Here is a 24,110-nt window from a genome sequence, read left to right as displayed (position 1 = left end):
ATTTCTTCATTACACGCTGAATAAAACACCAATTCCCACTAACAGTACTCTCAGAACTTTCACTGAAATAGTGTAATTCTTCCTATCTCCATGACTACCATTCTAGTACAATGTTCTGTATTCCTTTGCTTGAACTTCTGAAATGTTGCCTTGCTTCCATTCTTGTCTTCTTATCCATTTTCCATTAGACATAGTGGTCTTTGTTAACTAGAATAATACCAGGATACTTCTCTGCTTCTCCTTTCACAGAATATAACCCATTTCCTGCCAGTTTTCTTTCATCTCATACCACTGTCCTGAGTGTTCATTTTACACCAATTCACAGAGCACTCCTGTTCTTTGAACTGGCCAAATGTGTGGGGGCTGCTCACTATTCCTTGTGGCTGGAAACTGTGTGCTCGCTAAGCAAGTCATTGAATTCCCATTTATTATCTACTGACCTGACCTCACCTCCTCAACCTTCACTTGCTACCATCTGTAATTATCTTTTTGATGTTGTTGGGTTTTTTTGTTTGTTTGTTTGTTTATCTCTTATCACTGAAGCAGACTCTTCTTCAAAGCTGTATCTCTGGCACATAGAACAGTAGCCATATATGTAGTGTGTTCTTTCAAAGAATGTGTCGTAAAAGTGTGATACCTGCCTCACATTTGTAATTATTGAGACATACCTACAAGTGAGCTAAAAATATAATCTGTATATTATTTTCCACCAGAAAGTATATCTTAATTTTTTTCTATGCTGCTAAATAGCCTTAAAGTAGAAAAAAATAACTTTGAGTCCTATGTATATTATGATATATAATAGAGACACCATAATTTTACTACTGCCATATCATTGTAAATGTTTAGCCTTCAGCTCTCTTTTATTACTGCATTGCAATAAACATTTACCTAAATATTATAGTCTCTTTTATGTATTAAGGTTTTTTTCGTTTAAATATATGGACTCATGGATTGTTGATTGAAGTATCCATTTGTTATTAGACTCAAGAAAAGTAGACTAAATAATGTCCAAGTTACTGGGGTGCCTGGGTGTCTCAGTTGGTTAAGCATCCAGCTTCTGCTCAGGTCATGATCTAGTGGTCAGTGAGTTCGAGCCCCATGTCGGGCTCTGTGCTGATGGCTCAAAGCCTATAGTCTGCTTTGGATTCTGTCTCCCTCTCTCTCTGCCCCTCCCCAGATCATGCTCTGTTCTCTCTCTCAAAAATGAATAAGCGTTAAAAAAATTAATGTCCAAGTTATTTCTTTAAATTAATATAATTGTTAAATATTTGTATTAAAAAGCTATTCACTCACATTGCTTTTTATTTTCTTATCATATCTAATTATTTTTTTCAATATATGAAGTTTATTGTCAAATTGGTTTCCATACAACACCCAGTGCTTCACATTGCTTTTTATAATTAGAAAGAATTAATGTACTATAAGAAAACAATAGAAACTGTAATAACCTTTCCTTTAAAAACTAAGAAATAACTTTGCATCTGCTGAATTGGTGTTTGTAGATAAAAAAATAACATAAGGACATTGTTTGGAAGTAACATGTGTGCACACCATGATGTGCCCTTAAAAGTAATGATAGCCAGAAAGAAATTGAATTTTTAATTTCAGCTCGAAACTGTTGCACCTGTTTGGTCATTTGGCAAAGCTGCCTTTCTGTTGTTCAGGAGGCAAAGTGACTGATCGATCTAATTACTCCCCCGTTAAGCATTCTGCAGAGAAGAACTTCTAACTCGTCGCCTTGGTGGATGAATACTATATTATTGAGAATTAAACGACTTCAGTGTGGTGAAATCTAGCTATAAAGACATGAGACATTGATTAATTTTTTTCTTATTTAATATGACTGTTTTTCTAGTATTTTACTCAACTGAATACATTGAAATCTGTAATAAGTTGAACTATATATTAAAAAGCCATACTCATTATTCTCTTCTCTAAATTTCAGTATAAAGAACGTCACTCCAAAAGTTGGAGACCCTGAAACCCGGAAAGCTATTCGCCGTGCCTTTGATGTGTGGCAGAATGTGACTCCTCTGACATTTGAAGAAGTTCCTTACAGTGAATTAGAAAATGGCAAACGCGATGTGGATATAACCATCATTTTCGCCTCTGGTTTTCATGGAGACAGTTCTCCCTTTGATGGAGAGGGAGGGTTTTTGGCACATGCCTACTTCCCTGGACCAGGAATTGGGGGAGATACTCATTTTGACTCAGATGAGCCATGGACACTAGGAAATCCTAATCATGATGGTAAGTGCATGGCTTTTTTCATTGCAAATATTTCTCTTTTTATTTTTGTTTTTGGAATGCCCAAGTAATTGACTGATTTACAAACTTTTTTTAATGTTTATTTATTTTGAGAGAGAGTGCAAGCGGGGGGGTATGGGCGGAATGGTGGTGCAAAGAGAATCCCAAGTAGGAGGAGACCTATCAGCACAGACCTTGTCACCAGGCATGATCTCAGAAACCGTGAGATAATGACCTGAGCTGAAATCGAGAGTCAGTAGCTTAACCAACTGAGCCACCCTGGTGCCCAATTTAACCAATGTTTAAGGTGTCAATTCTAAATTCATTTTTAAAAATATAAAACACTATGTGAGCCTTTTTAATAACACTTTAGAATAAGAATTTGTATGGGTCATTAGACAATGCTAGTTTTTCATATGGTCTGTTGCTTGGAGATTAGAACTTTACACTGTGTTCTGTAAACAGACTGAATTTTGTTTTCTCTAAAATGTCACTTAACAGCTTAAGGAAACTCTGCTATTTTTTTCCCACACTTTAGTCCACTGTTTCCACTGGAAACTTAACTTAATTGACATTTGTGGCATAGTTTCTGCCATTTTTTCTGTTATTCTCTTTTCTGTTTCACCTCTTGAGTTTGTAAAATGTTGCTTCTTGTCTTTCATCTCTATATCCATATGTGGTCTCCCAATATGATATGACAACATAATATATTATTTTTATATTATATCTTTACTTTTATCAAAACCACTTTTTGCAAATCTATTCCAACAAGTCTATCAGTTTTCTAATCTTTATAATTATTCTCATGTGCAAAAAAAATTTAAAATAACTTGATAACTAAAAGGAAAGCTACTTCAGATAAGAAGTCTGTGTTTCTTCCTAGACAATAATCCATACTTTAATTTTATGTTTCAAAAATATTCATATAATTATAGGATCCTAGATTTATAAGATTCATAAGCAGCCATGTCTTGGAATTCTTATAACCAAAACTTAAATGTTTTTCTTTCTCACAGTAGTAGAATGCTGTTGAAAATACAGCATGTAGGGGCACCTGGGTGGCTCAGTCAGTTGAGTGCCGACTTCGGCTTAGGTCATGATCTCATGGTTTGTGAGTTCGAGCCCCGTGTCGGGCTCTGTGCTGACAGCTCAGAGCGTGGAGCCTGCTTCAGGTCCTGTGTCTCCCTCTCCCTCTCTCTCTCTGCCCCTCCCCACCCCCCTCTCTCAAAAATAAAATAAAAAACATAAAAAATTTTAAAAAAGATACAGCATGCATTGTTTTAATGGCAGCTAATCAGCTAATAAAATTCTTAATTCCCTCTTGATGAGTTAAGCCCAGCCATCAAATTAAGCTTTGTTAGTTCACCAGAAAGTTTAGTTAGCTGGATTAGCGTAACAGCCTTGCATTTTGAGAATATGCAGGATTCAAACATATTATGGATAGCATGAATTAAGGTGAGTTAAATTTACAATAGCATCGATTTTCAAAGAAAGAAAATATGATAAATAACTCTTCCTGTCTTACAAAAGAAAATAAAATATCTAGTGTTACACAAAGTGACCTTTGGCATTGTTTTTAATAGGTATATTGACTATATTAAATTATTACTTCATTTTTAAGAACTGATTTGGAGATGAATGGCAAGTTTGTTGGGAGATTTCACTATATAGTCATGGAATGAAAAGCCAAAAACTTTGAGGTTGAGCAGACCTGCATCTAATTCCTGGCTAACTGATCATTAGCTAAAGAAGCTTCTAACATTGTCATATGCTTGTTTTCACTCTGTATGTTGTATTGTGGGGCTGGGACATTGCAAGTAGAGGTGCTTTCTGTTCAGGCATGTTTAGTCTATACCTGAGCACCCAATAATAAAATATCTGTAATGTGATAGTAGACCCACATTGGTTTGATACTTAAATCATTTAAAATTAAATATTTTTATCTTATTTTTATCAAAATCACACCGGCATTCTACTAGAGTAGTTCAGGCATCTTCCAGTCAATTGTTAATATACATGTTTGCAGTCCAGATGACTGAGAATAGCACTTATAATGGTAGAATTTTGCTCACAGAGGCAAAACTGCATTTGCTTCCAGGGAAAGACTTCTTCTAAAATTATAAACAGAGAAAATTATATTTTATATCAATCATTATAATTCTAAGATTATATTTTATTCTGATAATAGATATAATTGCTAAGGCTACTTTGAATCTAGCTAGCTCTGAAGTCATGTTAATTTGGGGGATGGTGCCTATCAAATGGCCTATTTTTCTCTTAAAATATTGAAATCCTCAAAAAGCTGCACAGATTTTTTAGATGCTTCCTCTATTAGCTGGTATTTTTAAGCATCAACAAATACTTTTTGAAAATAAGCAACAAGCCCAAATCCTAGAAGATTCCATCCAAGGTGAATGGAACCAGAGAAATTAGGCTAAGAAAAATAAGTAAGGCAACAACCTCTTTGACCTAGGCCATAGCAACTTCTTACTTGACATGTCTCTGGAGGCAAGGGAAACAAAAGCAAAAATGAACTATTGGGACCTCACCAAGATAAAAAACTTCTGCACAGCAAATGAAAAAATCATGAAGACTAAAAGGCAACCAACAGAATAGGAGAAATATTTGCAAATGACATATCTGATAAAGGGTTAGTATCCAAAACCTATGAAGAACTTACCACACTCAACACCCAAAAAACAAATAATCTAGTGAAGAAAGGCAAAAGACATGAATAGACACTTTTCCAAAAAAGACATCCAGATGGCTAACAGACACATGAAATGATGCTCATCACTCATCAGGGAAATACAAATCAAAACCACAATAAGATACCACCTCACACCTGTCAGAATGGCTAACACAAACAACTCAGGCAACAACAGATGTTGGTAAGGATGCAGAGAAAGGGGAACACTTTGGCACTGCTGGTGGGAATGCAAACTGGTATAGCCACTCTGGAGAACAGAACAATATGGAGGTTCCTCGGAAACTTAAAAACAGAACTATCTCACAACACAGCAATTGCACTACTAGGTATTTATCCAGAGGATACAGGAGTGCTGATTCAAAGGGGCACATGCACCCCAATGTTTATAACAATGCTATCAACAGTAGCTAAATTATGGAAAGAGCCCAAATGTCCATCAATGGATGGACAGGTAAAGAAGATGTGGTGTCACACATACACACACACACACACACACACACACACACACACACACACACACACACACACAATAGAGTATTACCTGGCGACCAAAAAAAGAATGAAATCTTGCCATTTGCAACAACGTGGATGGAACTAGAGTGTATTATGCTAAGCAAAATAAGTCAAAGAAAGACGAATATATGATTTCACTCATGTGGAATTTAAGAAACAAAACAGATGAACATAGGGTAAGGGAAGCAAAAATAAGATAAAAACAGAGAGGGAGGTAAACCATAAGAGACTCTTAAATACAGAGAAAAAACTGAGGGTTGCTGGCAGGGTGTTGGGAAGGGGGATGGGCTAAATGGGAATGGGCATTAAGGAGGCACTTGTTGGGATGAGTACTGGGTGTTATATGTAAGTGATGAATCACTAAATTCTACTCCTGAAATCAGTATTACACTATATGTTAACTAACTGGGATTTAAATAAAAAAATAATTAAAAATAATAATAAAAAAAGAAAATAAGCAAAAAGCTTTAAGAAAACATCGATAGGGACATTTGAGATAACGTAAGAAATGAGAATGTTTACTCTGATTTAAGTGTGATCATTGTTATGAATGCTTCTGTGTTTTGCATGACATAAGAGGTTTCCCAAGGAATATATATGTGGAAAGAATTAAAACAGAACATATGAGCTAAGGATGCAATCACATCAGTGGACTTTTGACTCAAATTATGTATTAATACATTTGATTGCCTCTTAATTTTTACTGCAGAAGTATAATATTTTTGTACCTAAGTATACTATTAAACAAAATGATTATTTAATAGTTAGTGTTTCATTTGGAAGAGAATATTTCTTTACTGGTCAAATAAATATTTTTCTTTTGAGAGAGCTTAAAGAGAATGACTACAAAATAATAGTGTTTCAGAATTGTAGGGGATTAGGGAGAAGTTGACTCTCTGTTCTAGATGTAATACCATACAGATTTACTGCTTAATTGAAATTCAGACTTTTAACCAGCAACAGCAGGACAGCTAGGGTAGTGTCATGCTGAAGTATTGATCATTTATCAAAACAACAGCCTCTAGCTTTGCTGTGGTACTGGTGAATGTGGGGAGAATTAATGCATTTGTACGTCCTAGATCCTGTGTGTTAGATTATTTTTTTTGTATCACATATATACAAGGCCCAATTCTGACATCTTCATTGATAAACTTTTTCTTTTCTTTACTCTATCCCTCAAATGCCCCCAAGCTTACTTAACTGAAAAATTGTCTTTCTTTCCTATTCACAGTTCTTAAGCACCTAGAAAACAGAGCAGCTTGATAATTTAGCAAAAATGCAAATGAAAGAGTCTCTTGATAAGTACCCAGCTCATTTTCCTCAGCATATTGCTCAGCTAATGAAGGCAATTTGAATTCTGTCTACCTCAAAAGAGATAAACACTGTCTTAGGCTGCCAGTAACCTTTAATTCATTGTTATCCACTTTCCTATCAATTTGCTTATAGTCACGATACCTTTCAAAAACTCAAGCTAAAGCCCATTAAGTAAATTACACAATAATTATAAATAAATAAATAAATAAATAAATAAATAAATAAATAAATAAAATGCCCCACACATACCCCTACCTAATAAAAATAATGCTGCTTTTACCCCCATGGAGTGGATAAGCAAAATATGTGCATAGCAATTCTAAGTAGAAAATGTTACTAAAATGATACGGTTTTTGAAAAGTATGCATTGCCTGAGTATGAGTTGGAAAATTTAACTCTAGCAAAATGTTAAGATTCATTTTGAGCATCATTATCATATTATTTCCTTGACTATGGTATAAAGCTTGAATGGCACTATCAATGTAAACACAAACTTATCACAAAGATTCTAATTAGACAAATCTGTACCACAGTAAGCAAAAAGGTTACCTATTAAAATGTTATCTAAAACTACAACAGAAAAATATCTAGAAGTAAGTCTTATTATACTATATAGTTGCAAGTCTATTAACAAGAAAAATGCATTGCAGTGCTGCTGTTTGTTGTCAAAAAAGTTACTGTCTTAAAGTGAGAAGATATCAGGACTTGCTCAGGGCTGTTGTGGTAAAATATGATTTCTGGATGTCTGTGAGGGTGGTTCTGGAAGAGATTAGCATTTGATTCAGTAAACTGAGTAAAGATCTTCCCTTACCAACATCCAATCCACTGGGGGCCAGAATAGAGAGAAAGAAAAAGGAAGGAGGAGTTTTCTCTCTCTTCTTGAGCTGGGACATACCTCTTTTCCTACACTCAGACACTGGAACTCCTGGTTCTTGGGCTTTCAGTCTCTGACTGAATTATACCATTGGTTTTCCGGGTTCTCCAGTTTGCAGATGACAAGAGCAAATTCTCGGCTTCCATAACCTTTTGAGCTAACTCCTGTAACAAATCCCCTCTAATATACCTGTATATATCCTATTGGTTCTGTTTCCCTGGAGAATCCTGCCTAATACAACCATTAAATGTGATACAGTCACATTCCACATGTAAGCCAGCTCATTCTTTGAGTAAGTCTGGTTTAAGTTAAAAGTCTTCATGATATGATGCCAAAGTCAATGGACTTGATTTATGTCGACGAGGCAGAGTTAACTTTCTGTGTGAGATACTTTGTCATCGGTGTACTAGAGGAGCATTGGTGCCAACAGGTAAACGTAGGCCTTAACCAGCTGCCTACCACCTCTCGACATTGTCTGCTCATTTTGAAGCTGTAACGGCTATATAATATTTTTCAGATGCTTACAGGGTTTTGACTTTTTGATCTTTGAGGACAGGAAAGGTTGGATTTTGCAAAACAGATATTTACCAAGAGGCCTGAAGTGAAGTCTGTGGGAGTATTGTCCAGATCAGTCTGTCCTGTGCTTTGTGAAGATAAGGGAAGGACTTGATATGACTGGGCAGTCAAGGATCTTAATCGATCTTTAAACCCAGAGTACCTATTGAGATTTTAAATCTAAAGATATTAGCCCTCTACCAAATCGTTCTTACCTTACCATGTTTTACCAAAAGTTGGAAGCTCTCTCAAACTAATTTGCCTTTCAAAACTATAATAGAAATATTTTTGTTTGTTTTTAAAAACATGACTTCTTTCCTTCCTGACTTCCATCCTGGAATAAACTTAATTTCACTGAGTTTATTTTATTTCAGTACACTGGTGACTTTAATAGTCTTGAGTTTTTCAAAATCTCTCAGTTACACAGCTTCACGTCATTGCTATGCACTGTCTACTTATGTGTTAGATCCTGTGTACAGTTAGAAAAAACAGATGAATTAGTGTCCCCATACTCAAAACATTATTTCATTGTATCAGTTTTAACGAAGTATATAGATGGATCATGGACATTAAAACATATATAATAAAGAACTCTTAGTAAATGAAACAGATAAAACTAGACCTTTCAACGGCTTAACACAACAGAAGTTTATTTCTTGCTCATGTCGTGGAGCAGATGGACCATCCACTCACTCAGTCAGAGACCCAGAATAATAGAGGCTTGGCCATCATCAGTACGTGATTTCCGAAGTTGCCTTAGGCCTCAACCGCCAGACGGTAGCTGGGAGAACTGGGATAGATTTGCTCGTGGAGTGATGTTATGTGCCAGACCTGCAAGTGGTAAAGAACATTCCTGACAACTTCCGCTAACTAGAGTTGGATTCCACGGCCACACCGAATCACAAAAAAGGCTGGATGAAGGTGATGGATTTGATGAGCAACTAGTCAGTGTCTGCCACACCAGTATGTTAGGAGGTAAAAACAGTACCAGTTTGACATTAGGTACACTCTGCATCTGTGAATAAGTTGCTTAACTGTAATTTGCCTTAATACAGATTTTGACCTATTGACCACTATTTAGCTTCTATCATTCCTCTCCTCATATACTATTTGTAGGAATTTTCGTTGTAATTTATCTTGATATAGGTTATTTATCCTTTACCCTAGGTGGTCATCAACAAGGCAAAATAGGGTAGAAATTTCAGATTTACCCCTGAGTTTATCAGTATAAAAAAACTAATGTCTTTGAGTGTTTAAGAAAATCCAACTGATTGAAATTAATAATTTTATACTTTTTTATTGATTAAGTTATTAAGATTAGTAATTAATTCATACTTTAGTTTTGTGCAGTGATTTTTTGCAGAATTACAACCATACTATTACAAAACCTGGCATAGCGCCATTTTAATTTCCTTACAGTTTAAGCACAACAAAACTATCCACTACTTATTCTCACATTTTAATTTATAACTTGCTTCTTCATTTGAAATCGAATGTTGCCACAACTCACCTCCTCCCCAGTGTATTGACTGCATATCAAGGCAGCAGCAGAAATAGCTGTTGGTGCAATCCACACTGGAAATTGTAGTTTGCCATTGATTTAATGCATTAGAGAACAAGACCACCTTGGGCTTTGAGGGAGATTACACCTCTCTCAGGCAAGGCTATACTAGATGTGTGTGTACTAAAAAATGGAGATTGACCTAAGATCATGGGGAATCAAGAACCTAAGAAAATAGGGAAATCAAGAGGTAATTAAAAGACTCTCTGCTGGTTTATCATCAGTCTCACTCACAATATCATAAAGCCAAATTTAATTGAGTGACTAGTATGTCTCATACTATTTTAAATTCATTGTGTGTACTTAACTCATTTAGTCCTCACAACAAACTTATAAAATAGATAGTGGAATTACTTCCATTTTGCAAGAAAATTGAGGCGCAGAAAGTTTGGTGACTGGCCCAAGATTCCCTACGTGGTAACAACAAAATGAAACCACTAAAGGGATACTAAAGAACCAAGGAAAGGGAGTATCTACTTGAAGACTCAGGAGAAAAGCCTATCACTGAAAATATTTTATCAAGTGAACAAAAAAAACAGTGTTGGAAACAACTCCGAATACCCATAAGGTCTCGTGGAACAGGAAAAGAAACCTATTATTACTGTAAAAACTGAATCTGTCATGTGGAAGGAAATCGTGGTAAGCATTTTCAGAAAAACACGATAAAATAAAATGATGTGAAATGCCAGGATAGATACAGAAGACCTGGTAGATAGCTCCAGCTTAAGAATTACAGATTCTCCTAAAGGGGAGAAGAGTGGGAAATTAAAGCAAATGAAATATGCAAGCACATATTAGCAAAAATGTCATATTCTAAAATAAGAGAGTGTGCAATTCAAAAAGAGTCATTGCATTCATTGCAAAATTTACAAAAACAGGTCCATAAATAAATCCATCCTGCAAGTAAATGAAAAGTTTCCATTAACCATGACACTGTCTGTCTCGTTTGAGGTGAAGATTTCAAAAATTACAAGGAGAAGTTCTGTGTACATTAATGGCATCATCTCTGGCCTCTGTCCATAAATGTCAGTAAGGAACCCCAATTGTAAACAAACACAAATTTCTTCCAAAAAAATGTCTTGTCTTTGCCAACTGTCCACTTGGGACAAAGTCCCCCTGGCCCGTGAACCATTGGTCTAGATGACAGGACAATTAAGAGTGAATAGTAGTGGGGCACCTGGGTGGCTCATTCGGTTAGGCGTCCAACTTCGGCTCAGGTCATGATCTCACAGCTCGTGAGTTCGAGCCCCACGTCGGGCTCTGTGCTGAGAGCCTGGAGCCTACCTCTCGTTCTGCCCCTCTCCCACTTGTGCTCTGTCTCTCTCTGTCTCTCAAAAATGAATAAATGTAAAAAAAAAAAATTTAATAAAAAATAAAAAAGGAGTGAATAGTAGTAATAACTAAAACTAGAAAAGTTGGTTTTATCTAATTTGTTGAAATTATTTAGTGACCTGCTGATGAGACCGATTTCTCTTATGGCCCGTTAGAATTCACCAAACTCTTTTGAACAAGGGAATAAAATGAACATACCAATGATTTAGAAAATTTTGTTCAGGTTGCAAAATATAAACTATATCTAAACTATCTCAGAAGGAGGAAAATAGGAAGAGTCAAATATGCATCTGTTCACAGTTAATTTCTCTGTTGAAATTGTTGTGTAGCCTCTTTTCAATATTCTCTTCTATACCATCATTTCATTTAAAATATGTACTAGAGGATTACAGAGTATTAAAAATGGGCTAGTGTTTGAAAACACACCAAGGCAATATAGTAGATTTCCTCAAAATGAGAACATATAATTATAGGTAAGAAACAACTTAATTTTTAACTGTAAAGTCTGACTTACTTGAATGTAAAAATTCTGGTGACTTCACTGTACTCAAGAGCAAGAGACTGATTACTTCTCTGTGGGGCAGTTCTAGTTCAAATGTATTTAAGTCATATTTACAGGGTTTTTTGTTTTAATTCTCATCAGAGGCTCAGACTATGTCTAAACTATATTTCTAAATTTTCTCCTGCTTAAAGTAAATATTTGTTTCTGATTAACACTGAGGTATTCAATTTCAGAGTTAGAAATGCCATCTCAAGTAGTATGTTATTATATAAGCATTTTAAGAATGGTAACTTATTACCTATTTACTGCAGCTTCTTTTTACACATATGAAATGGGACTTCTCTCTCAGATTATCCCATATTATATTAATGCAAATTACCCAGTCTAAATTCCCTTTTCTGACTTTTTTATCTTAACGTTATCATTCTTTTTTCTATTTTATAGCATGTTTCCAAAGTGTGTGTGTGTGTGTGTGTGTGTGTGTGTGTGTGTGCGCGCGCGCGCGCATGCACACACACGTGGTACCTTCAGGCTATTTTCTTAGAGCAAAATTGGTGCTTTGTTAGAACTTTCCGACACTTGCCAAGATTTGCTTTTTTAGAGCCACTTGATATTTTAACTTAATTTAATTATATTTTAATTTTATTTTTTATTTTTTAAAATTTACCTCCAAATTAGTTAGCATATAGTGAAACAATGAGTTCAGTAGATTCCTTCATGCCCCTTACCCATTTAGCCCATCGCCCCTCCCACAACCTCTCCAGTAACCCTCAGTTTGTTCTCCATATTTATGAGTCTCTTCTGTTTTATCCCCCTCCCTGTTTTTATATTATTTTTGTTTCTCTTCCCTTATGTTCATCTGTTTTGTCTCTTAAAGTCCTCATATGAGTGAAGTCATATGATTTTTGTCTTTCTCTGACTAATTTCACTTAGCATAATACCCTCCAGTTCCATCCACATAGTTGCAAATGGCAAGATTTCATGCTTTTTGATTGCCAAGTAATACTCCATTGTATATATATACACCACATCTTCTTTATCTATTCATCCATCAGTGGACATTTGGGCTCTTTCCATCCTTTGGCTATTGTTGATAATGCTGCTATAAACATGAGGGTGCATGTGTCCCTTCAAAACAGCACACCTGTAGCCCTTGGATAAATACCTAGTAGTGCAGTTGCTGGGCCATAGGGTAGTTCTATTTTTAGTTTTTTGAGGAACCTCCATACTGTTTTCCAGAGTGGCTGCACCAGCTTGCATTCCAAGATCCTTTTAATTTTATTATTAAATGATGTGCATATTGGATAGAATATGAGATCAAGGAAACTGACACTCATTTAGTTCTAGTAGATTTACCCATCTAGGACAGGGTCAAAGAAGAAAATACTAACAAGAAAATACATTTTATGGTATATTAAACATGTTTTTACCATTATGTATGAAACAAGTGGCGAATAACCCCAGTTTAAAATAAAAGTTTTTTTACCTAGTGAAACTTTTCATTAGAGTCCTTTTTGAGAGAGTCATTTTATGAACAAAAATTTTAGATAGGTGAGTGGTATTAATGTTCTTTGTTAACCTAATAGAAACATGCTGAGGAAATGTTCACTTCTCCTTTGCAGTTTCTTTGCAAGATGATCCCGAAAAATTAAATTAGCTGTAATGTTTAAACCTTTAAACTTCCAACCAAATTCCCTTCCCTTGACAGATAACCATGCATCCTTTTTTTTTTTTTAATTTTTTTTAACGTTTATTTATTTTTGAGACAGAGAGAGAGCGAGCATGAATGGGGGAGGGTCAGAGAGAGGGAGACACAGAATCTGAAACAGGCTCCAGGCTCTGAGCTGTCAGCAGAGAGCCCGACGCGGGGCTCGAACTCACGGACCGCGAGATCATGACCTGAGCCGAAGTCGGACGCTTAACCGACCGAGCCACCCAGGCGCCCCTTTATTGAAATTAGTTTCCGTATTTATAGTCACACTTCTCCTTCTACCTCTACTTTGACGTTCACCCATTTCACCCATTGTTTCTTCCTGAATTTCTGGGGAAAAATGGCTACATTTTATATCCACCACCCCCTCCTTCATAAAATCCTACTCAGTCCTCAAGACCCTTCCCTTATCTGATCAGCCTTCTATACTTTGTCCTCATCAGTTCCTCCTTTATTTGTAACTTTTTGATCCACAAAATATACAGCACATTTCCTTCACTATTTTAAAATGACAGGGAATTCTTATAGAATAAATGAAATCAAACTAAAGATAGGGTATCTTACAAAATAAATCTCCAGACAAAATAGATAATACATTTTTCATTTGCTTAATATATTTAAAGTAATCATTTTAGTCAAGTAATAGAAGGACTTCAAAGTAGAATACTTCAGCCTGAGGTCAGCTAGCCTAAGTCACCAGGAGGAAATAAGTGAACTTTCTTTGAGAAAGCTTTGGAATAGTTAGCATTGCCTGTGTTTATTATCAACTCATATGAGTTAAAGTCAAACTAACCTAACCCACCCTGATTTATTTTCAACCCTGAGCATATTCCTAAATATTCCTAAATATTATCTCTTTGATACTGGAGACTGGGGGAGTTCTTGGGCCCTGCGACCTCAACCACCAACACCAGCCGGGGCCAAGTTCTTGACTTCACCAGAGAAAGAATTCAAGGACCAAGTAGCCTGAAGTGTCAGCAGAAGCTTTATTGCAAAGTACAAGTACACACTGCAATGGAGGGAAAGTGTGGACATTCCCCAGATAGAGGACATTGTCAGATAGAGGACCTGACTCAGGAAAGGTAGATGTGGCCCAAAGGTGCTTCATCTTTATGGGCAGTTGTAATCAAGGGGTAAAATATTCATGTAGAAATAGAGACTTCCAGGAAGGCAAATATCATTGTGCATGCCCTTTGCAAGTTTCTATGCACCGGCACAGTCTGATTTTTTTTTTTTTTTTTTTTTTTTTGCATATACTCTAAATAAACTCTGAATGTACAATTGGTCCTCTAAGCGCCTCTGGTGCAAGGGTCATTCTCCGTCATTTGTAAGCTAACGGTCTTTGCGTGCATGCCCTCCGTGGGCTTGAGCAACAGCAGGATACTTGTGACCCTGAGAAACCACAGAGCTATCACAGGGTTTATTCAGTTGTCAAACACTTTGTCAGGTGTCAGACTCAGTTCCCTGTCTTTTGTTCTCTTGCAATTACCCAGCCTTTCTCTATTCTACCTTCCTCATCTTCAATTCAAGACATAGGGGTTGGTGCAATGATGGAAGGAAGGATATCAGTATCATTACATCTTTCACTTAAGTCAAATGCTCTGTTCATCTCTATTCAGGATCCCATGGGTTTATACCCAGAAAATATGCATGAACTTTGGTGTAAGTAGATCTCAAATGATAAGGTTCAAAACAGCATATCTAAAATTGAGTGAAGTTTTCTTCGTTTTTTGAAAGAAACTTCAACCTTTTCCTTATTTTCATGGCACTGATCTGGGAGTAACCACACTTCTTATTCAGAATGTCCTAGTGACATGAACTTACCTAGTGTTTTTTCATTCTGCTTCCTGCTTTGCCCCTCTTAGATTTGACCTAATGAGTTCCATTAAATCGTTTTTTCCTTTAAAAGTGCCAACATAGGCATATGCCCACTCTGAAATATCTGTATATCTCCATGTATATATCCATCTCTTCTTAAAAATAAAGAACAAAATGATTATTGACCTTCAGATAAAGATGGGCTATTTTTCTCAATGCCTGTATTGAATGGAGATAATCCCACTGCATTTAGCAATCTCTTTAAGTTTTTGTTTTTCTATTTGTAATACAGGCAGAGGACGTGATTAAAAGGGTTATAATCACCATTTGAATATACTAAACATGTCAATACAGCTCCTTCAATGCCTGGCCCCTAATAATTTAACAAAATAAATATATAAACAATGGTTTCCTTTCTGATAGCTATAGTGTTGACTGCATATTTTGATTTAATATTGAACCCCTAATTTCTAATAACTTTTAACTGTGATTAGTTTATAATATGATTAATCATGTGTATGAATTCGCAGAGTAAAATTTAATAAAATCCAGAAGTTAAAAAAAATCATTAAAATCATTTTCAATGCTTCCACTCAAAAACAACCATTGCAAGGTCTGAGAGATTTAATATCCTAATGTACTGATTGCTAGATAAAGTAGAGATATAAATCTGGGCAGATATATATATATAATTATTATATCATATATGATTTTACAATATTTACATTTTTCACTGCACATTATTTGCCCATCATTTTTCTGAAATCACTGAAACAACTTTTATTCATTCATTTTTGTTTTGAGAGACAGTGAGTGTGAGCGGGGGAGGGGCACAGAGAGAGGGAGAAAGAGAATCTTTAGCAGGCTTCATGCCCAACGGAGCCCATTGTGGAGCTCAGTCCCACAACCCTGGGATCATGACCTGAACCAAAATCAAGAGTTGGATGCCTAACCATCTGAGCCACCCAGACACTCCAAACTCACTAAAGCATCTTAAATATTTTCCAGTATCCTGCCATATGATTGAATATAATTTATGGAGGTTATACCAATGGACAAAAACTTAGGTTATTTCCAATGTTAATTGTTAGTTATACTGTAATGTAAATATTTTTACACATACAGTTTTGTTGACACCTGGCTGTGTGTTTTTTTCCTAGTTATTTCTCAAAAATAGAGTCACATGATTATTTGTCCAAGGAACATATACTCTTTAAAGGAACTTGACATATTATTAGGTTATTTTTTTTTGATGCAGAGCTAGCTTACACTTCTGCACTACTGTGTGTGAGAGTGCACAATCTCCTGAACATGAGCATAACAATAACTGTGATGTAGTGGTAAAAGTAGGAATAATAAGCAATGATATTAGTAGCTAGTAGACGTTGAGCACTGTTAGGTGCCATAGATGAATTTTCATTTAGTCCCCACTGCAATTCTGTTATGTAGATTCTGCTATTATCCCAAGATTAGAGATGAGGAAAGTGAAATACAAAGGGTTAAGTAATGTGTCCAATGTAGGTGAGGATGTAGGTCACGTGCCCATATAGGATAACTGCACAGCATGCAAATCAAGCACCCAAAGCCCCCCACCTGAATGGACCTCTAATAATATCTAATTTTTCACCCGGAACAATTTGAACAACAGTTTGATGTCACACATTTCCATTTTTTGTTCCAATCATTCCATAATGATTGGCACATATTTTTGTATATGTTATTCACTTGTATGTGTTTGGTGAATGTTTGCTAGATATTTCTCACCTTTGCTCCTATTGGAGTTATTTTCGTCAATTTGTAAGGGATCTTTAGTTATTTTTTTAATTTTTATTTTAACATTTATTTATTATTGAGAGACAGACAGACACAGAGCATAAGCAGGGGAGTGGCCGAGAGATGGAGGGACACAGAATGTGAAGCAGGCTCCAGGCTCTGAGCTATTAGCACAGAGCCCGACTCAGGGCTAGAACTCACCGTGAGATCATGACCTGAGCCAAAGTCGGACGCTCAACCGACTGAGCCACCCAGGCGCCCCTGTAAGGGATCTTTCAATAGAAAAGATAATATTAGTTTATCTCATTTTCTCCCACTTGGTCATTTTCAGGAAGTAGGAGAGAGCAAAACTGCCTTATTTCATGAGGAAGAATGAGGAGGCTACTACCTCTATTTGATTTGCCAATGGGGAATATCCTTCTTTTATTTGGACTGACATTAATAGATTATTCCCCTGATTATATTATGTTTTTTCTGTTCCATGACAGATATTTTATTGATAAGTTGGATGAGGCCCATGTTAATATTCGATATTAACAATGGTATTTTAACTTTGATAACTCTTCAAATGGTATATCCTTTTGTCTTTTTGGAGTTTAAAAATTCCCCCTATTGTAATATGCAGAGTATATTTCTTAATGTCTTCAACCATAGAATGTGGTTTATCAGATGGTATTTTATCCATTTTCTGTTTTAAATTTTTGATGTGAAATAATTGGTTTGTGAGTTCTTGTAGGCAACAGTGCTTTCTAATCAAAATGTTATGAAATGCACTCAGTAAGGTTATTAAGACTTTTGAAAAATATGTAAAAACATTATAAAGAACTTTGTTATATATTTAGAATCTTACAAAAATCTAATTCAGTAGAATTTTATTCATGTCAACAGTGGAAACCAGATTAATTTTATCTTTCCTGTTTCCATAATTGCATAAATTATGATTTGAGTTTAAGGCACGTGTAGCTATTGTTAGCTTTCAAAATATGTCCACAAATTCTTAGACACTTGTTCCTTTGAAACATGGAGCTTAATTCTCTCAGCGAACAGGGGCCACTTAGTGAATCACTTCTAAAGAATAGAATATGGGAGAAGTGATGCTGTGTCACTTCTAAGTCTAGGTCATAGAAAGGGTACAACTTCTGCTTAGAGCTAGTGAGATTTCTCTCTCTCTTTCTCTATGTCTCTCTCTCTCCCACCCCCACCCACTCCTTTCTTTCCCCCCCTCCCTCCCTTCCTTTCTTCCTGTTCTCTCTCGAGATATTGTGGGCTTTACACAAACCCAGACCATATGGAGAGACCCAGGTGGAGATGGACCTCCACCGGTAACCAACACCAGTTTGCAGGGTATGTGAGTGTGCCGTTTCACAAGTGGGCCCTCCAGTGTCAGCCAACTTTTCAGGAAGATACACATCCAGCATACATGTAATTGCCACCTCATGAGCAATACCAGGTCACAACTCCCCAGCCAAGCTTCTTACAGATTTCTGGCCCAAAAAATCCATTAGAGACAATGAAGGACTATTGTTGTTTAAAAAATGTGGTTTTTTAAATGTTTATTTATTTTTGAGGGAGAGAGAGAGAGAGAGAGAGAGCACAAGCAGGGGAGGGACAGGGAGAGAGGGAGACACAGAACCCAAAGCAGGCTCCAGGCTCTGAGCTGTCAGCAGTGATCCTGACACGGGGCTCGAACCCATGAACCATGAGATCATGACTTGAGCTGAAAACAGAAGCTTAACCGACTGAGCCACCCAGGCACGCCCCCTTTTTTTTAAATTTTTTTTTAATGTTGAATTATTGTTGCTTAAAAGCACTCCATTTTGTGGAGATAACTGATGCAGCACAAAATTATTAACACAACTCTATACAAAGGCAAAGAAGGATATTTATGAAATTACCTAGAAAATTCAAGACAAACAGAGCAATATTTTGTAGGTAATAAATACAGGAAAAATAGAGAAAATGAATACAAATTACTAATTGAAATGTGGCCAGTTTTTCTAAGGATCTTAATCTTACTTCCATTCACTAATGAATACGTAAAACAACAGAATGCTATTAACTTTTATTCTTCTGTTCACATCAGAAAATACAAAGGGTAGAGAACTGGCGATAATTCCTGCTTTTTTCCATATTTTTTGGAAGGAAAGTCAGTAATTATGTGGACAAAGAATAGAAAAGATGCCCAAATGTACAAAGATGAATCTTTTTTTCCAGAGGATTTTACTGGAGTCTTAAGCCAAAGTTTATGTAATACACATGTGTGAACTACTGTGAGTTTAAATAGAGTAACCTACAGGGAAGATGTAAAATATGTGGAAATAACTACACATCTGACAAGAAAATGCTTAATAATGAGGTACTCTGAGAATAAGTTCCATGACCAGTGATTTCATAAATTACTTCAAGAAGAGAATGCATTGAGAAGCACTTGACTTTTTAAGAACCCTAAACACAATCAAGAAAAATGCTGAGGTAGTCAGAAAAGCTAAAAGAGAACTCACAGAAACATGATTGGGCATAAAATTGGAAGATGTGCTTATTATGAGAATGTGTAGGAATTTATCTGTAGAAAAATAATTCAAATGAGATGTACAAAATGTCAGAATCTGAACAATCAGCTGGAAGTGAAGAACTTATTTGGTGCCAAAATAGCTTAGAGATAATTTAGGGGGGAATTTTTTTTTTTTTATGTCCAAAGAAGTATGCTTAGAATTTAAATTATCGGAAGCATTTAAAAATGTCTTTATTGCTATGGGGCGACTGCGTGGCTCAGTCAGTTGAGCATCCAACTGCGGCTCAGGTCAAGATCTCACACCTCCTGAGTTCGAGCCCCACGTTGGGCTCTGTGCTCACCGCTCAGAGCCTGGAGCCTGCTTTGGATTCTGTGTCTCCCTCTCTCTCTCTGCCCCTCCCCTACTCATGCTCTGTCTCTGTCTCTCTGTCTCAAAAATAAACAAACGTTAAAATTTTTTTTTTAAATATGTTAGTTGCTCACTGGCAAAGTCAAAAGAGTAGTTGAATGTACCTTAAAAACATAAATAGCAGAGCCTATGGCAGAGCTTATGGGAAAAGGACGATCCCGTTGAGATTAAAAATAATAATAAAATAAAATAATCTGTGTGTGTGTGTGTGCGTGTGTGTGTTTAAGATCTCAAATTGCTGTCAAGAAATCCAGGACTTGAGATATGAAGATCCTAATGGGAGAACAACAACAACAACAAAAAAAAAAAAAACAGTCAAAGAAAGAAAAGTGAACCTATATACTAGGTAATCCTGAGGCATTTTGCAGTTCTGGCTGGGGCATCAGGCAGAGTTGCTATTATGATGCAGAGAACCCAGAAGAGCTTTTAAGAATCTTATGAAGATGAAGAGACAAAAAGTAGTTAGAGTTTGAGGTCATACAGGAAGCCAGGATTGAGGGGCCATGATTCCTAAGAGGGAAACACTGGGAGGTAAGCCTGAATACTTTGTTGTACCCTTCAGGTTTTTGCCAAGTTTATAAACTTCACAGGATGAAAGACTGAGACAAGCAAAAAACTACTGAAGCACCAAGTAGAGTTTTTAGTTGAATCGTGGTGGTGAGGATACGAAAATTAGAGTTTAAGATCTGTTGAGGATGATGGATTCTGGGAAACATCACACCTTCCAGCTGGCACATGTAGAGAGCTACATCTCAGGAGCAGCATCTCAGTGGGAATATAAATCAGAGTCACTCAGTCTCTCATAAGGTTCAAGGGATCTACCCCCATTTTGAGGTTCCTACCAGAGGATATGATGAATATTCTCTGGATGAAAATGCAGTCATCCAGAATCAGCTGATTTCTTACACACAATGCTTGTCAATCAGTTAAAAATTATTAGGCAACCCAAAGAACTGGACCCAGAGATAAACACATACATGCATGTGCATGTACACATACACCCAAGAGAGACACACATGCTCCAAATATTGGAATTATCGTTCACAGACTTTAAAATAACTGTGATGACTATATCTGAGCAATAGATTCGAAGATGGGGAGGGAGTTAAGCAATTAAATGGAATCTATTACAAAGGTCAAAAGGAAACGAACTAAATAACTGAAATTAAGAATTTAATAAATGTGTTCAATGGAAGATCAAGCATAGTAGAAGAGATGATGTATTAATTGGAAGATAGATCAATAGAAACTATCTGGATGAATCAGAGAAATCAAGAATGGTCTTGTTTTAATAGAGAACAAATCAGAGGTATACAAATAGGTCACCCTGAAAAAGATTTAGTGTGTAGAAATTCAGATCCAGTGAAATTCAGAAAGGGAGAAAATAGAATAAAAAGGAAAAAGGCAATATTTAAAGAGAAAATGGCAGGAAAGTTTCCAAAACAAATAAAAGATATTTTGTTTGAATTAAAGAATCGTTAGAACCCCAATAAGATTAAACAGAAAGAAAATTACTCGAAGACGCATTGTGGTGAAACTACAAAAATCGCAGAAGAAAATCTGAAAAGCAGTTAGAAGCATGAGGAAAAGGAGGGAGGCAAATTTCCTTAAGGGTGAAACAATAGCACTGACCTCTGACTTCAGCATTAACATCAGAGGATAGAAAGAATAACATATTTTTTAACGTGTTTATAAAGAAGATAACAACTCACCTAAAACCCGGTTTCTGCAAAAATATATTTCAAAAATGAATGCAAAATAAATTTCCAGTCAAAGAAAACCCAAATTAACTTGTTGGTAACAGATCCACAGTAGAATAAATTCTAAAGGATTTCAGGCAGATGGTAATGCAAAGGTCCAAGAATAGCCTTAAAGTAGGAAAATTCCCAATGGAGGACTTGTACTACCAGATATCAAGAGTTAATAGAGCTACCATAATAACCAGAGCAATATAGTGGCATAAGGATAGATAAGGGGACTTTATTAATGAAACACATCCAGGAATATATCTTTACATGTGTAATCCATCGTTTAATGACACTAATTATTTAGCAGTATAGTAGAGAAAGGATGGCCTTTTTGGTAAATAGTTCTAGTTTGACTAGATATCCATATGGATACAAAAAGTTGAACACTGACAGCTGACTTCACACTATACATTTTAATGTGAAATGTAGAACTATTAAGTTTATAAGGCTATTATAGGAAAATATTCCCAGAACTATGTATAGGAATTTCTTTAAATAAGATATATTTTTAAAAATTGACCATAAATTAGACTTCATTATAATTAGGAACATTTTTTCATTAAAAGAAAAGCATAGTTACGAGTATGAAAAGACAAGTTATTTATTTGGAGTAGATAATTGTAATACATATGTGTAAAGGAACCATATGGAGAATATATTGTTGGAATAGAATTCTTTATAGATTTCCTGCATTTCTTTACATTTTACAAGTGAAGTACTAAACTACTCATTTTTTCCTGGGGTATATTTTCACAAAGTCTGTATAGCAGACAGCCTGGAAAGGTGGCCGATGGTGTACTCTTCTGGAGTAAAGAGCAGTCATACTTACCATCGAATGTAATAATATAATACCTTCCTATAGGACAAAGAGTAGGGATACTTAGTGCCCATTATTTCAAAACAAAACAAAACAAAACAGTACCCGAAAGAAGAGCTTCTCTTCTTTAATACATCATATTGAATGTGCAGAAATATATCCAGACCTATACACGTCACCCCCATAGGACTTCGGATAAAGGAAAACTAATGAAAATGTACTGATGCTCATGATGCAAGATTAGCCATAAGTAGTAAGATCCTCTGTCTCTGAACCAGGTGTCTCATGTCTTCTTCCAGCCTGAAATCATGGCAGGCTAACTTCTTACCTCTCAAATAGGGCAAAATCTCAGACCCTTCACAGCCCTTGATGTGTATAAAGAATACTGCCAAGTCAAAAATAAATAGGTAACCTAATGATAAAAATGAGCACAGGCCTCGAAGAAGTATTTTGCGAAAAGGACTAGCCATATGAAAATTTCTCAACATTATTAGTCTCCTTGGAAAAACCACAGTGAGATACCACTCATCCTGCAGAACAGCTAGTAGAAAAGATTGACCACAACAGTTGTTCATGAGAATGTGAAAGAATTGTAGCTTCATACAGTGCTGGATGAGGTGAACATTGATACATTTTAGGAAAGTATTTGTCACTTTTTAAGCTGAATGTATGTGCTGCCCAATGAATAGGCATTTTGTGGGGTGTGCACACCTGTGCGTGCAGCATGGTGCAGCGTGTATGAAGAGACATGTAGTAGGATGTTCAAAGTCAGCACTATTTTTAATAGCCCCAAACTGGAATGACTCCAATGTATAAGAACAATGCAATAGATAATTAATCTATGGTACTATTTATTCAGTGGAATACTATATAGGATGAGAATAAACAATATATAAAACCATGGATGAATCTCATAATATGTTCACTTTTAAAAAGTTCACAGAATACAATATACCATTTGACTTCTTTAATGTAGAGTTCAAAAACATGGAAATCAATCTTTGGTGACAGGAAATCTGGCAACAGTTACTTCAGGGATGTAGTGACCAGGAAGGCGTCACAAGGAGATGGATTGTAGCAATATCGTTCTTAATCTGGGGATCGATTACATGTTTTGTTTGTTAATTTGTAAAGATAAATTTTACTGTGCATTTCAGATCTGTGAGAATTTGTAATATGTATATTTTACATTAATAAAGTTTACTAAAAAAAAATTTAACATAACCAAAACTGAGGATGACCTGGAAACCCACGAGGTATGGCGGTGTTCACTTTACACCCAAGCTCCTAGAGTGCTTTATAGCCATACTACTTCACTTCCCCTTCACTCTTTCAACTTCAACCCACCTTCCCTCTCTCAGAAATCATCACCACTTCTTAGTGGTGGATCGCTTTCAGGTCATGTCTTTCTTGACATCTGGTTTTATTTAACATCTGCTTTCTTAAAACTTAGCTCCATTCAACTTCCCACCAGGCTGCTTTATGTTCTACTGTTTGAACTACCCCAAGTTACTTCTTCATGATTTTTTCCTCTTCCACGCTCTAGATATGAACCATGGATTTTATTTTGGTTTAGTTTGTTTTCTTTCTATACCCTTTCTCTGCCTCCTTATTTACTACCATGCCTTAAACTACTTATGTAATAAAGACTTGGAAAAGCATAATACTAAGCCACTTTTTCTTCTGAGTTCCAAACTCAGAATTTCATTGC

At 36.0% G+C, this 24,110-nt stretch overlaps 1 protein-coding gene across 1 annotated transcript in view; it reads left to right on the top strand.

Moving 5' to 3' along the window:
* MMP16 (matrix metallopeptidase 16) overlaps positions 1–24,110 on the top strand; it is a 283,636-nt gene that overhangs the window by 161,562 nt on the left and 97,964 nt on the right. The window contains exon 4 of the mRNA XM_007084324.3: positions 1,949–2,253. Within this exon, the coding sequence (XP_007084386.1) occupies positions 1,949–2,253 (305 nt within the window). The remainder of the gene's footprint in view (positions 1–1,948; positions 2,254–24,110) is intronic.

This window comes from Panthera tigris, chromosome F2, assembly GCF_018350195.1.
Source record: "Panthera tigris isolate Pti1 chromosome F2, P.tigris_Pti1_mat1.1, whole genome shotgun sequence".
Classification (NCBI taxonomy): Eukaryota; Metazoa; Chordata; class Mammalia; order Carnivora; family Felidae; genus Panthera; species Panthera tigris.
This window is presented reverse-complemented; position numbering and strand designations above follow the sequence as displayed.